The 16,881-nt window shown below is 37.7% G+C and overlaps 1 protein-coding gene across 13 annotated transcripts in view; it reads left to right on the top strand.

Annotated features, from left to right (window-relative positions):
• Positions 1–16,881, top strand: part of LOC123756416 (dentin sialophosphoprotein) — a 170,538-nt gene that overhangs the window by 150,265 nt on the left and 3,392 nt on the right. For 10 of the 13 annotated variants that reach the window (XM_069331165.1, XM_069331168.1, XM_045739555.2 and 7 more), the window contains 5 exons: positions 177–309; positions 1,235–1,417; positions 2,991–3,071; positions 4,380–4,558; positions 6,100–6,263. In XM_069331165.1, the coding sequence (XP_069187266.1) occupies positions 177–309; positions 1,235–1,417; positions 2,991–3,071; positions 4,380–4,558; positions 6,100–6,263 (740 nt within the window). Of the gene's footprint in view, positions 1–176; positions 310–1,234; positions 1,418–2,990; positions 3,072–4,379; positions 4,559–6,099; positions 6,264–12,843; positions 12,881–16,881 lie in introns of all 13 variants that reach the window. The other 3 variants (XM_069331161.1, XM_069331166.1, XM_069331160.1) reach the window with 2 other exon arrangements.

The following is a 16,881-nucleotide window of genomic DNA, read 5'->3' on the forward strand; positions in this document are numbered from 1 at the left end:
AGTAAGATAGCTTCAGGGAGCTTCTGGTGTTCACCCATAAACTGGCATTTCAATACATTCAATGCTGTTTTTTTATTTACATTATCTGTATATAACTACAAAATAGTTAAGAATTTGTAATTAAATTTTTTATTTGTGAATTAATGTAATAAATACAATTGTATTTTGTTTTACAGTCCTCCTGGGTCTCTGTTGCGTTCAGCATCTTTTCACGGTACGGAAGGAATGGGAGTTGGTGGTCGCTGGCCACGAAGACCAAACCATCTCTACACAAGTGAGGATGATGGCCCGTATTCTCTAGAGGAAGAGGTAAGCAATTTACAGCTGCATTTGGTTTGAGAAATGGTTCAAGCATCCTCGGAAGTTTAAAAATAGAATGCGACAGTAGTGGGCTATTTGGCCGTGGAAGACCTACTGGGGGGGGGGGGGTAGGATGTAAAGTGAATGCTCATTCCTTCTGACGGGTCTTTTCTCTGATTACTCTGAGCCCACTCAGTGCTGACCTCCACTTGCCCTCGTCATGAACACTTTTGTTTCATGTTTTGACTTTTTTTTTTTTTTTACCTTTTCTTGTACCTGTCTATTTTTTCTTCATTCTGTCTTGCCTGTAATCTTTGAGGCAATTCTTATCCTTCCCATGGATATTCTATTTTCTTCTCCGAGGCTATGGGTCCCTACACTTGCACCAGAGGTGGTAATAACTAAAGAGTAAGGTGGTAATAAATAGAGTACTCAGAGAAGACCTTGTGGATCCTCACTGAACACTGTTATATTTTCTTCTCTTACCTCCTATATTCTTTTAGTGTGTGTGTATATATATCTAACTTTATTTTAAAATTTCATTACACAAAAAGGGTTACAACATTGGTTACATGCAGGGTACAAGGCTACTTATCACAAGTTGTAAAGCTCTTCCGGCTTCTCAGATGGCGGGCAGGAACCATGGATGCTGTGAGCATTTCCTCTGGATTGCCAGAGAGGAATCGATATGTATAATAATGTATAATTAAAGCATGTAACTTGTGCATCTATCAAGAAATAATAATAATAATTAAGGATTTCCTCAGTATAGATTCATGGGAGGTTATAAGAAAAGTGCTTGTGCATGTTTGGTTATGTGTGAATTTTTCAAGGATGTTCATATTTTGTTTGAAAGGGGATACCCCATACTGCTCTCTAACCAAATTCATAGGTTGTTTTAATATAAGACATAATCATTATTATAACATTTCAGCAAGCTCATCCTGTACCTCACTGTTCTCCGCTGAGAAGATCTCCAACTTCTCCGCACCAGTTGTCATCTCCCCACACCACCTCTCCGGCACGACAGACGACATTGTCTTCAGCCCGGGCTCGAAGAGCATCATATGCACTCTCGGACGAAGGTGAAGGTCAATTGGGATCTCCAACTAGGAAGGTATGCATTAATTCTTTATGGAATTCTCGTGGTATTGAAATTGGTATGTCTTCCTCTACAAATTTTGAGACCCCATCTTTACCTGTTGGGCAAAATGAGGTCTGGACAAAATTCTTTTGTTAGACTTGGCTATCCAGCAGTGACTGAAAACCTGGTGTAGTAAATCAATTGGCATATTTTGTTTAAATACTATGGGTAAATTTGTCCAACCGTCATTGACTATTCCAAGACATAAGGTCACATTGATAGCAATGAGTACAGTATTTTGTAATGAATGAACAATTGCTGTTTCAATATATGTAACTTAATTTCATTATCTTGCTCACCTTATGTGTTGCAAGTTTTAAATATAGAACCTCGGTAGGCCCTTAATAAGTTGGGGGCTTTTCATGATATACTGCGCTGTATTAATTGAGATTTTATACTGTATTGTATACATACTGTACAATCTTTTGGAAAATATATAATTTTAACCATGTAAATATTGTATGTGTGCATTGTATTGTATTGTATGTGTGTATTGTATGTTTGACATTGAAATAAATGTATGAAGTAAACATATGCACTCCTCTTTTACATCAGTGTTCTTTACACACTTGCTTCGTTTTACTCCAGTGCCTGCCGTCTGTGATTCATGGAGTGCTCTTGTTGCTCACTGTGCATGATTCATTTTCTACATTCATTCATTGTTATTACCCTGTTTCCCATTTTCATGGAGTAAGGAGGCATAAACCCAGAGAAAAGGTGAATACTGTAGTGGAAGTTGATTGTAGATATTTAAAAATAGAAATAATTTGTCCATGCATTACTTAATTCACACTATGCAGCATGAGAATTAGACAAACACCACCACATTCCAGCAGTCATACATAGCAGGACCTTACGTCTTTATAAGGTCATATGTATGTATATAAGGGGCCTTTATAAGGGGCCCCCCTCATGATTTTTTTTACTGTACAGTAGTGTATAACCACATTCACGTCTTAAAAACTATTTCCACTCGGCCTTGTATATATCGTATTCCTACGTTGTATTCACATTTAATTTCAGCTGACTTACACTCCATGTTATCGTCGATCTTCATTATCATTGCCTGCCTCTCCTCTTACCCTCAAATTCACAAAATACTGTACTAACATTTCATAACGTCCACCATCATCCATTTAAGATGGCTAAACCATTTCAGTACTTCTCAGTTTTGCAGTCAAGACTTATGCACTACATCTGACATTTTCACTCCTTGATCCATCTATTTTTCTAGCACTGCACATGCTTCTCAAATTGTCCATTTCTATGGCTCTAACTCTTTACTTTTCATGTATGCAATGTCATCTTGCACCCATACATAGGGGTCGGTACTATTTGCTGTTCGTTCAGTCCTTGGGTAACGAGTATTTCTATTTTTTTTTGTATTCTTATTCTCATTTCAAATTCATGGGCCTGTCTCAAATTTAACCCTTCGGCTGCGGCTTTTTATGCATATTTTTTCCCATGTGGATACTTAAACACATTATTAGAAGTAATATGAAGAGAATGGGATAAAATAATACAAACAAAATTCTCCTTGCCATAGTGTTGGTCTGGTGCACTCACAAAGTCATCCACGGAGGCCGATTTTGCCGCCACAGCCCACATGCGGCTGAGGAGCGTGTTTGTATGTACGCTGTGATACTTTTTACATTCATAATTACTCAGGAATTGCTATAGAAGGGGGCTGGTATGCTTTGGACACTTTGTTTAATGTGTGTATTAAATTGGGTATTGCAGGTAGACCTGTTTGTATTGTGCCAGAGTACAGATAAATTTCTTGGGTTGTTTTGCTGTGACCTTTAAAACCGTTAGTAAACATACAAGGTATTAATATCTAGTTTAAGATGTATAAATTGTCTGGTGTTAAATGGATGGTACTGTAGTTCCCGACACGTGGATTGAACGTTTCAGACTTGAGAAGGAATGTTTGTATGTAGGTATAAGTAAGTTACATTACATATTAAACAATATTGATATGTGCAAAACATATTTATAATTTCAAAAATACATAAAATTTAAAAAAAAAAAGAGTACATGAAATATTAAAAGTTGGCCAATTTTGTATGCAAGACAAGTCAGGCAGATTCATGGCTTGAGACATTGCAGAAATAAGCTTTGAATTGCATAAAAAGACAAATTTAACACCACAAATGTGTGAAGCTAGATTGAAGGAAATAGTGCATTAAGACCATCAGAACAGCGTATACTGTGCTTCGATCTCTTTGTTGCTGGACAAATTCTCTTGACAGAAGGAACCCATTTAGAACATCCTGCTGTCTGAAGCATGCCGGCTCTCTCCTATATTGTAAACAAAGTCAATTTTTTAGCATAACATCGCTATATTTTTAATGCTATGTTTAAAAAAAATATAATGCTAGTTTATATTTTGAAGTTAGAAACCTTTGCTAAAAATTTTGCAAGTTACAGTATCCATTTGTACCAACAAAAAAATTAGATTTGTTCATTAGCGTGTATGAGCTAAAGAACCATCAGTTGATATCAGAGGCAGAACTCTAATATCACTACATGGCTAAACATCAATATGATAACTGCAGCAACATTGCCTACATGGCAAAACATGGATAAAATATATGTATATTTTGTGGCTGAAGGGTTACTGGCCATTTACATCATTTCATTTTGTTTTGCTTACAAATCATCATCAGATTCATAAAGCTGTCTAACTTTGTAATACTGTGCTGGTAAAAAAAAAAAAAAAATTTGCAGTAATTGCAGCATAGGTAGATCAAAGTTAAGGTAATGAATACTTCAGACCCATAGTGATTAGATAACTAGTACAGCTCACTAACAAATAAACAAAACCCAGTGATCAGATGCAAAACACTCATACATTTCTAAATTCATGTATATAATTTTATTTTATTTTTTATATACTGTATATGAATTTCAGAATTTTCACATTTACTTGCAGACATCTTTGGATGAATCTGGCAGTGAGGGAAAGCGATCCCCATTGGGCAGCACTCGAGGCATGGTGTCGGGTAGATCTAAAGCCAAGATGGAAGCTTTAGATAACTTGGTCATTTCCACAATTCATTCGCTCTCTGTCAAGGTTCGCACCACCTCTGAAACACTTCTGCAAAAACTAAAGTAAGTAAATCCCATTATGGAAAAGGGAAAACAGGTTGGTGGGATCACCAACTATGACCAACCTTGGTGGGACGGGGAATTTGACTGTAATGTTGACAGTGATGCCGCACATTCAAATACCACTAATTAGATTTTTTCCCTTGGCTAGTACCATGCGGTCACCTTCATTTGGACCTCCCAATTGATCACCGTTCATAATCTATGTTCTAATACCAGCTTATGTAGTGTACATTAGTTACTATGTATAGGCTTAAAGTTTTTGTGAGTAAGATATCAAATTAAGGAATTTGTTACATGTATTTTTCAATTTGGATTTCCAGTTTATATTGTGAAGCTCATTTACGAGGTTGTCTTTTGGTGTTTCACTGTGTAGTCTGAAGGTTAAGTTCTTGATATTCAATAGTGTTTTATTCATGTTTTCTATGAGGATGGTAGGATAGTGACCAGTTGTTCTGTGATTATGCCAGGGGTGAGAGGGGTGTATGTTAGTCCATATATGGTTCAAGGCAAGGCCATATAGTGTAGGTTTGATTGATTCAGGTAGGCATGGTTATTGTGGGGATTAGCATACAGGAGTTTATGATGTTAAGGGGGAAAATTGACTTTGGGCTGTTTTGTTGACAATTTTGTTGCAATTGAAGTCATTTAATGATTTCATTCATTTGAAGTAGGGTCAGTCATTCAGGAAAGAGGTTGGTACCCACAAGGGGCAACAGCTTCAAACTGAACAAGCCACAATGTAGGACAGAACACAGGAGATACTTTTTCACCACATAGAAATAAGCTTATGGAATCACTTGCATCCCTAAGCTGTGTCTTCCCATTCGTATGTCATATATATAAACATTTTACCATTTATTACCAATTTAATAATGGAATAACTAAAGTAAATGAGGTAAGATTGCAGCAAAATTGTATACTGTATACAAATGTATACACATTATTTTTATTTTCAAAGTTTAATTTTTTACTAAATTTGAGAGATAACCCTGATAAAACTAAGGAAAGTGTACTATGATTGGATAAGGTTAGTGAAGAAAGTATAAGGGAATAAGAGAGGAGAATGAGCAGTGGATTGCTGATACAGATGAGCAAATATGGTGAGCAGATGGGCATGTCACTAACACACCAGAAGTGGCAATGAACTGGACTGAATGGAAACAGTTTGATATTAGTGTGTTGTTACTACCAAATTTAAATGGTAGAAACGCTCGTGACCAGTAGTGCAATTGGCTCTCGACTGAATGGTCTCGGGTTCAATTCTCGGGTAGGACAAGTCTTGCATTTCCCTACACCTAATACTTCTGTTTACCAGCAGGAAATAGGTACCCCTAGAGTTGGGCAACTATTGTGGGTTCCATTCTGAGAAAGGTCAGTCTTTATGTAAGGGGATAGTGGGACACTAAAACATGTCAAAATGGGGGAGAGGAGGTATTCATAGTAGTAGAAAACAGGGTAACGATGATAACTGTAATGGTAATGTTCATCAGAACATGCGGGAGATTACACTTGTATTTTAATGCACTGTCATTGTTCTTCAGATCCCAGTATGATGAGGAAGGAGATCGTGCAGCTTTGCTTGAGGCAGTGCTTGCACATCTTAGCGAGAGTGACCAGACGCTAACCACCGGTCAAAGCCGATCCACTTCCCGGGAGTTGGCTGGCATCCTTCGCAACCTCAAGAAAATTGAGCATGCTTTAGAAGGTATGAAAAAAAGTCATTTCTAGGAAAACTTGTTAGACTTGATAATGTACAACTCCTCTCTTTAACACATTGTACACTATTATTTAACATTTTTTGTTATTCTTCAAATCTCTGGCAGTAGACTACTATTGTATGCAGTATTAAATAACTTACAAGTAGGTTTTGCATGGAATAACAGCTTACTGGAAATTACAAATGGTGTAGATGTGTACATAAGACTGCATTATATAGAAATTGGGAAGCGAATGATGTCTAATGTGATGGTAATGTATTGCTTGCCTATGTTAATGTATATGTAACCCTCACTGGCACAGAACAAGGATGTATGGCATTTAAATGATTGTCTCAAGGCTTGATAAAATAAACAGGAATGTAGTAGCTCGCTGACATAAAAGTTATGCAAGTGAACCCTGATTTAACACATCTGATACACAAACGCAAAAAAGTGTCACAAAATAGTCCAAGCGCAGTTAAAAGTTCTGTACCATAGGGCACGGTCCGTGCATTACTGCTCTTCCTTATTCTTAGATATAGATAAAAATACAAGTCAGAACTTCATATCATTTGTAGATGACACACAAAAATCAGCATGAAAATTTCTTCTGTTGAAGACATTGAGAAACTATAAGCAGATATTGTAATAATAAAATTTTTGACTGGGCAGCAGAAAATAACATGCTTGACAGTGATAAATTCTTAGGTACTCAGGTATGGTAAAAATGAGGATCTTAAACAAAATACAGGATACAAAACACATTCAAATCTGCCCATAGTAGGAAAGCAGAATGTAAAGGATTTGAGAATAATGATGTCTGACACCCTAATATTTAGAGAGCGTTACTTAACAAATACAGCATCAGCCAGAAAAATTATAGAATGGATTACGAGGATCTTCAAATCCCGGGATCCCATCACAATGGTTGTACTATTCAAATCACTTGTGCTGTCCTATCTTGAGTACTGTTCAATATTCACTTTCCCCTTCAGAGCAGTGGAGATTGCTGAAATAGAGGGAATACAGAGAACACACACAGCATACATACTCGCCAAGTTGTACTCGCCTAGTAGTGCTTGTAAGGGTTGAGCTTTGTCTCTTTGGTCCTGCCTCTCAACTGTCAATCAACTGGTGTACAGATTCTTGAGACATAATAAAGTGCCTAACCTATTGGGATCGTCTCAAAGCTCTCCAAATACACAGTACAACCTCAATTCGGCGTACCCCGATTCAGCAAATCTCTGGCTAGGTCACACACTTTTCAGGCCAGATTTACTCACCTGTTTCGGCAAACTCTGGTTCGCCGAAGTAGGGGGATGTGTGGATTTGCTTGCGATGTTGGGACAGAGTTTACAGACTGGTGGAAAACTTTCCCATTACCTGTATATCACAAGTTGTTAATAATTCCTTCATACGACAAATTGGCTCACACAAGTGGACAAGTGAACCACACAAGAAGTTAACCATATTAACCAAACACCAGCCAGACTGGTCCACACAATAAATAAACCATATTAACCGAACACCAGCCAGAGTGGTCCACACAAGAAGTGAACGACCGAGTTTAAATGATTTTTGTTCGCTGATTTTTGGCACACCTATCTTTGTAAATTAATTTAAAGGCTGAAGCGTGAATAGCTAGCTACATGTGGTGAAATCCCCTTAAAGACATTTTCTGTGATGAAACAACTGGAGTGCGTGTGGACAGGTCTATCCCCTGTACACACAGCACCATGTGCTTTTCATTCAAATTCGTTGCTACAGTTCAGTGACCTACGGCCTCGAAATAATAAAATTAATAAATCTTTCTAAAATAAGTATATTTATAGCTCTTATTATCCTAATAATGTTGCTAAACTAAATATATAACCCAAAAATATGTACCAGTAATATGATATAAATCCAATATTTGAGAGATTTCTTACTGGAATCTGGCTTACTTTAGCCTACTGTAGGGTGTATAAACCTAGTTCCTTGGTGTTAGCCGTCCATCTGCCTGCCCAGAAGCCCACCCAAATAGCCGCCCACCCACACTGTCTGCCCAAATAGCCGCCCATCCGCCTGATGCCTGCCCGCCAGTCAGCCACCAATCCATCCATGATGATGCGATTGATGTTTAAAGATGAACATTCTAGATTTTCAAGCTAGTGAAGAATGATTGGAAAGATTTAAGAATAGGCATAATATTCAAAACAGGAAAATTGGCAGAGACTCATTAAGTACCTGAAACCAACACAAAAGGTGATGTAAACATTTAGAACAACCTGTGTAGTGTGTAAGTTAGAACAAGTGTTAAATTTAAGTACATAGTGTTAGTGTTTAAAATTACTGCAACTTTCATTTTGTGTACAATAGTTTTCATAAACTATATTGTAGTACACAACAAACAACAGAACTACATAATCAATACAGTGCTAATTGCATAATACAGTACTGTACATATTTACTATACTGTATACACAACTCCATGAAAATTCAAAATGGACATATGTACTCCAACAGTAAGATAAATAAAACTATAACAGTATTTTTAGTAGAGTAGTAATATACTGTATAGGTACAGTATATAATATGATAATGCATTTTTATTGCGTACAAGAAAAGACAGACACAAATGCCTCCTGAAGGTCACCTGTTGCAACGAATTCACCCCCACAACGAACTGGGGGCTGGTCCCATATAGTGCACTGAATAAAGATTGTACTGTACTCCCTAGAAAGGAAATGGGAGAGATATAAAATAATATTCACATGGGAAATAAAGGAGGCCCAGGTCCCAAATCTACACAGTAAAATATCAACATACTGGAGTGAATGATGTGGAAGGAAATGTAGAATAGATCCAGTGAAGAGCAGAGGTCCCATAGGCACAATCAGAGAACATTGTATAAACATCAAAGGACCACAGTTGTTCAACATCTTCCCAACGAGCATAAGAACTATTGTTGGAACAAACGTGGACATCTTCAAGAGTAAACTGGGTAGTTTTCTTCAGGAAGTGCCGAATCAACTGGGCTGTGGTGTGTATGTGGGCCTGCAGGCCGCTCCAAGCAACATCCTGGTGGACAAAGCTCTCACAAGTCATGCCTGGCCTCGGGACAGGTTTGGGGAGAAGAAGAACTCCCGGAATCTTAACTAGGTGATAAAATGCGAATATTAATATACAATAATGCAGTGTATTTTCATATCCCAAGGTTTTCAGATAACATATCAAACTTGTGCATTGAATTTTGTGATTATGCAGTTTTTCATGAGATATTGCTGCCTTCACACATTTACAAATTAATTATTGCATGATAATTGAAAAATTATATTACAGTACTAAAGTTCTTTCACACAACACAAGTACTAAATGCCCTTTTATGTTCAATAATTTTTGTTTGAAAATATTACTAGTTTGCAAGTGCTCAAGCACTTGTCTCGTCCATTCTAGTTATCAAGCATTAAATTCTCTTTCCATACATCCTGGGAATCACTTAATGAATATGCCTCACTTTGATTAATAGATTATACCTCTACTAATAATGAAGCAATTAATGAAATGTTCTGTGGGCACTGTTAAGTGTCATAATCTACCTGACTGGTCGTAGGTTCACAAATACACTTGAAGACATCAGTCAGAAATAAATAATTCACATACATATATTATTTGACCCAAAGGAAATCTTATCCAGCAAACATGCAAGCTCTTGTTTTAGGCATTTGCTAATCATTGGCTACTCAGACCTTGCTATAAATATAAACTTGATTGTTAGAAAATATAACTTGAGAATTGAGTTGCAGGAATACCCCCTAGCTGGATATTCATTATTCTGGAATTACTGCCGTCATTATTTGGGATACAGTCGGTTGTCTCGATTTGGGTGAGGCACATACTGTACCAATATAAAGGCATGTAATTACATTGCCTTATTTTGCACTGAAGTGATTGGATCTAACACGAGGTTTGGAGATCCATCTTGCTTCAGTGTTGAGGGGGTTCCTTCAGTGTACATTCATGTAATATAGAATGAGTTGCCAGAAGATTTTTCTTAGTTGCGTATGAACTGCATACAATGGACATTGGATGCAGACTGCAGTCTCATTGCAGTGACTTTTTTACTTCTTTGCGAACCACAATCGTGGCTCCTTTCTATTATTGCAGTGGAGGTTTCTTCTCGGTTGGTGTCGGTGATAATCCTTGCCTCTTTCCTCTAATCAAGAAGCCTCTTGTGTACTCATGGAAATTGAAGACAGTTGTTTGCGGAGTGCTTCTTGTAGTGGCCAGAAAGGGGCTACAACTTTCATGACTCCCTTTGCTCTCGACTGGTTATCTTAACCCAGTTCCATTCCTATTTCTTAATGAAAATCTTTGATTGGTCCTATTCCAGCCAGTGGAAGCTCCCTACCAGTCTCTTACCTTTATTACAGACTTTCCAATGTTTTGCTCATAATGAACCTACTTCCTAACTGGGGATTTAAGCGTGATAAAGAACATTGTGAGGGTGTTTTCTTCAACCCCTCAGTTTTCTTAGGCACTGCTTAGTATCACTGGTATATTTTTGGTTCAGTATTCTTAAATTCTATAGGAGAATAAAATACAAGTGTTTGGAAATTAGACTGAGAGAATATGGAAAGCACCCATCTGAACTGAATCATTGTTGCTCTGGACCCTACATCTCTAAGCCTACCTGCTTGTGCTCTGATAGGTTTAAAGTCAGAGATCATGTTTGGAAGTTTGTCTTGATAACTGTAGGTGAGTATTACACTGCCACCTGGTGGTGTGGACATAAGTGCCACACTAAGGACTGAGGAATGGGCAAGAACCCTCTGTTGGCAGTCACTTGGTATGCTTAAAAGGCTTTTGTGTTTATGCTGTGCACTTGTTGAGCATCAAGAGATGGATAGTGGTCTCCAGTGACCCTTCCAGCATCTTATTAGGGGGGCAACTGAATGATTCTCCTTATTGCTGTTCATATTAACTCAAAGGATGATTTAATTTTATCATCTACACAGCTGAGCAGAATATGCAAAGATAATAGGCTCAATGAATGATGTAGTTGACACTTTCTGTAATTGTAACTCAAAAGAAGTTGATCTATACGAAACATTTACTGTACTTGATCCTAAAATATAGAGTATGAAAATCTGAGAATTATTAGAGCAAATTATTGAGACAAATTATTCTAGTGTATTAAGTAAATAATTCAACCTGTCCTCTCGAATAGTACATCGCATTTTTTCATAAATCCTGAGGCCAAAAAGTGATGTACATATTAAAAATCGTAGAGGGATGCAAAATTGATGTGATGTCCTGTTTTCTTTTCGTGAATCCTTGGGTTTTGTTAGGTTTGGGCAATTTAGTAAATCAGTTTAGTGACTTAGGAATACTCAAAGAAGATGGGTTGAATAATTCACTAACAATTATGTCTGTATTGGGTTGCATATATTAATAGGTACAGAATACAAGTCGAAAGAAAAAACCTTATGCAACCATCCTGTGGGTGGTAAAGTGGAGGGGTATACCGAGGCACATAATTAGCTGAGGAACCGGTTTTCATCAGCCAGCTATACATTCAAAGTAGTCTTTGATATACCATGCGCATTACAGTGACGACTTCTCCTTTATGTGATCCAGTGTATCTGTCACTCCACGATAAGTAATTACCTCTGTTTGGGTTTTGTACCGAGGCTTTCTAAGTGGTTCATCTACCTTATCATTACCAATTTCAAAAAGTTTGTATTATTTATACTTTCAGGATGTGATTAGCATAATTATTAATGATTTTTGTAGGTTACTGCTTGTAATTAGAAATAGCGAGGGGAATATTTGTCTATCACATACCGCCTTACAAGTTCAAGTGCCAAAAATAGTTAACATTTGAGCCATTTCTTGTATGCAACTCAATTAGAAAGGTTCTTTCTCATTCTTAGAAAATATACTTTAAAGTGTAATAAATTGCAACCCTGTTTATCTGGACCAAATTTGATGAACTGAACTAAAACCCATGATTTATAAATTAGTTTGTGATATTTTGGGTTGCTAATACAAAAATGCCTGTACTGTATATATATAGTATGAGCTAACATCCCCATCAGAACATTTTTATTTTCCCATCTAGTTTGTGTAAGAAGTGGCTCATTAATGTTACATTAACCATTTGTTTAGGCCTGGGCATATGATAGGTCTGGCCATATGATTAAGTGGCATTGTAAATGATTTAAGAATGGAAAATCCTCATTTTAATATAAGATTTTCATTTGATTTGTGTGATAGCTGTATGTAGCAATGTAGACCATGTAGGGTTATCTCCCAAGATTACTGGTTAATTAATGCATGTGTCACAAAACTGGGTAGTACAGTACATGTACATATATAAGATAGACATATATTTATACATAGCTTTGTGTACTTGTAATAATTTATTTAGGAGATGGTAAAGTACAAACTTCAATAGATGCTTAATTCACACAGCTGTGGCATGTTCTTGAAGAAGCCTTTGCTTGAACAGACATGGTAATGGTGCGTGTACAGCGTGATGATGCACATACAGTGCTCATTTGGACTAACCTCAATTTTTTCTTACCCATACACATTATCATTCAGCCCTGACTGACAATGCCCTAGTTGAGGATATCAATGGGTGAGGAGAGCTTCTAGCTTGTCTATTATCTGCTACAGTTCTTGCTCACATACTCTTGCAAGATTTTGGCTGTGTGTGTGTGTAAGGATCTCGGACCATACTTTCCAACTGAATGCCAGTAGTGTCTCATTACGTATCTCAAATTATATTATGGGAATGAAGATTTTGTTTTAAAGTGCACTTTATTTCTAAATACACTGGTTCATAGATTTGAGATAAATGTAATACAAAACCAGCATATGTGGATCATAGAATGCTGCATGCTAATGTTGGGAATGTAATTTAGAATCATAATGTTTATAGGAATAACGTGCATATTTACTTAATGCCAAAGAATTACTTCCTTATCTAACACCATATACAGAATTATGAATAACTTGTAACACATTAAAGATACTCATTCTTTGGTCAGATATTATTTATCTACGCTGACAATGAATCTAATTCTGCTTAATATACAGTTCGAAACTATGGCCCTTAAAGTGCAATACATATACCTGCTAATTGCTGGCTAGATCTCAGTTTATTGTAGTCAAGGAAGTAGACAAGACTTGAAGTGTTATTGACAGGCTGTTACAGTTGCAAGGACAAAAACTGAATATGTTGCATGTAGTAGTGGTTGTTTATTTGATGCATCAATGTTGTGTGTGTTTTAGATATCCTTAACTTTTGTGTTCTTGGCATTTTGGACTTTTAAGTTGTCTGGTCCCTTTCTCAATACCATCTTATAAGATGCTACCATGCCCAGAGATGGTCATCATTTTTTATGTTGGTGTAGCTTCACAGGAGGAAATAAAGGTTTTGATTAATGATGAAATGAGATGGAATAATTTACGGGAGTTTGTAGATTTTGAATGTGACTTCAAATGTAACCAGTCTGATGCCTAGGATCCCAGAGATAGAATACTGGAAATGTTATTGGATAACCAATTTTTTAAATAGGAAGTAATAGGGATCAGAGGCCAATTAAAGAAGATCTTTTAGGACAATGCACAGATGTATCTTTATAGATCACATACAGCTGGAAATTAGGGTTGACACAGGCAGCCAGATCCTAGAGGTAAGAAATTAAGGATTTATCTTGCAAAGCAGATATGTATAGTTTATCAAGGAAGCTATTGAAGTGATAGCCCATGAAGTGAGTAGGGTCACGGCAATATTAAATATTTGTAGCAAAATCAGGGATGTAATTTGGTTAATAAGTGGTTAATAATAAAAATATTTACCCATGTAAAAAAAGGTCTGGTATTTCCAGCTATGATTATTTTTCTAATAGGGACAAAATATGTTTTGTGTATTCATTTTCTGACTTGGGAATATGTTGTAATTAACTCAGTCAATATAAGCAAGAAAGGAATTTATAAAATATACTATGGAACAGATGAAAGAGAGATCACATATACATGGAAGATAATTGAAGGTCAAGTTCATACTGTGCACAACAAAATTAAAACTTATTGGCACAGTAGATTCTGGTAGGAAATGTAGAATAGACCCAGTGAAGGGTAGCATTGCCATAGGTGCAGCCAGAACATTGGAGACCAAGCATTTTTTAACTTTCCTTTAGCAAAAGTGTAAATTGGATTTGTGTTGGAAGATTAATAATAATGGATATGTAGTGTTGTGGACTACTATCAGCAACTACTTTACTGAGCAACACAAGTGAAGTGAACATGGAAGTTTCTCTCTCTGAATATAGCTATTTGCTTAAACTTTGTTTTAGGGTTCTGTACCTTGTTCAGGGCCTGCAGATTGGGGCCATATTTGCTGCTACTGTTTGGCATAATCTTCAGTGTGCTTCAGTTGTCGACTTGTACCTCTACTCTGGTAGTATGAGTACAGTAACTCTGGCTCTCAGGATTTTTTTTCCTTGCTTCTTGGAGGAAAAAGAAGGCTCCCCAAGATAATGTCCAAGGTAACGCTGGCTCTTTGGGGAGCCGGCAGCTGAGCAGACAGAACACTGGACGCGTGATCCTGTGGTCCCGGGTTCGATCCCGGGTGCCAGCGAGAAACGATGGGCAGAGTTTTTCACCCTGATGCCCCTGTTACCTAGCAGTAAATAGGTACCTGGGAGTTAGTCAGCTGTCAAAGGCTGCTTCCTGGGGATGGAGGGCTGGTCGAGGACCGGGCCGCGGGGACACTAAAGCCCCGAAATTATCTCCAGATAACCTCTAGGGAAGTGTCCTGAGGTCCTGGTGGGTATTCTTGTTTTTCCTGGATTTGGCCCCATGTTCCTGGTTGCCTTTCCTAGGTTTAAGTCGTCTTTGGGTGCATTCTTTGGTTCTTGGATGTGTGCCCTGGATGTTTCTTTCCTACTCCTGGGCTCCACTTGGGACATTCCGGTGCCCTAGGTATGGTGTTCTGGAGTTTGGCCTCTGATTCCCAAATGTGTTTCTCAATTTTTCTGATTTTCAGAATCCCTGGTGGGACCCTACTCTGTAAGTATTCTATTTTTACGGCCTACCTTAGACCTCTAGGAGTGGTCATGTTGGCTGTGTTCCTGTGTTTGTGCCTTGCCACTTATACTGGTATGTTCCTATGTTCCTGCAAAGTGTCTTCCTGTGTTCTTCATGCCTTCAGCCACATTTCTGGGTGGATGGTAGCTCCAAGTTCAGTATGTTGTATCCTTGGTCATGAGTGCTGTGAGAGATTGTGTTCCATCCTTCCTTCCCTTTTCCAGCTGGCACTTCTCCAGGGTCTCCGGGCTTACATTTCCAGTGGCCACCTTAGCCAGAAGTCACTGACCACTCTGGTTATTTCCCTCCATGTTTGTTTTTGCTCTGGAAACAAAAACTTGCTTCAAGAGTACTTGCTGGGGGGAAGGGGGTACTTGCTGGAGTATCTCCTTTCCACACTTTGGTGCAGCCTTTTTACCTGTGAGTTGTTGCCTCAATTCCAGTCTTTGTGCACTTTAGCTCTTCCATTGTTTCATAGATCTGTTGCCCAAATCTGTTTTTTGCCTTGTTTGGGTTCAAATTTCTGACCTTGCTTGCATTGCTTTGTCCTGTGTGTGGCTGGCAAGTGCCTTCTTCATGGAGGGGCAGTTTTTTCCTGCTTTATATGGCCATTGGGTGAAATCAGTTCAGCAGGCAGCTGGTTCCTTCCCATCAGAGTCCTGCTGGAGTGTTTGCCATAATGTGTTTTTAATATCATAATGATCGTTTTTCTTGGATGCTTCATGTGTTGGTCAAGTTTGTCTGACTGCAGATTCTTTCTGCACAATGATTTTACTTTTAACAACACCTGGCTAACCTTCATATTGACTGCTTTTCAGGCATTGTGTGTTGAGCATGTTTTCCTGGTCTGCCATTGGTGTGGGACAGTAGGCTGCAGTTTCTTCATTTTTTCTTTGAGCATCTTCTGGCAAGTTATTTCATAGGGAGTTGGTGAGGGAAAACATCAAAGGGGACCTATCTCAGAAATCAGGCAAAAGTCAAATGGAAAAACTCTTTCCAATCTGATTCTTTTATTGCTTATGTCCTCTTTTGGTCCTGGGTGGATTTCTTTGACTTAGGCTTTAAGTGAAGACTTCTGGCTTCTCTGACCCTGGTGAGGTGATCTACCTACCGCTTGTCAGTGGTCTGATAGTGTTTAGTTACTAACCAGGAGCTTTTATAGTGGAATAATTTACTTTTCTCATGAGTCCAATGATCACTTGCATGGGGTGATTGATGGATTACTCTACTCTTCATTATTTTAAGTGATCAGAAGTATTCAAATTTGGTTCATATATTGACTTACTGTGTATTTGACTCTGAAGTAGCGGATACCTTTTCTAGAAGTGTATTCTAGCAAGGGATGACTGGATATAATTTTAACAATAAGCTACCTCTCCAGGTATTCAAATATTAATGTTCAAAAGCTGTTAATTTACATGCAAAAAAAACAAAAAAAAATCAAACTTGAGTAAATTGAGGATTTATTGTACAGTAATGTACATTTTGTGGGGCTCGATCTAGTTCCAAGCACAAGTTATCAATGAGGCTAATTCAGTTAATTTG

Source organism: Procambarus clarkii, chromosome 25, assembly GCF_040958095.1.
Source record: "Procambarus clarkii isolate CNS0578487 chromosome 25, FALCON_Pclarkii_2.0, whole genome shotgun sequence".
In the NCBI taxonomy this organism is placed as follows: Eukaryota; Metazoa; Arthropoda; class Malacostraca; order Decapoda; family Cambaridae; genus Procambarus; species Procambarus clarkii.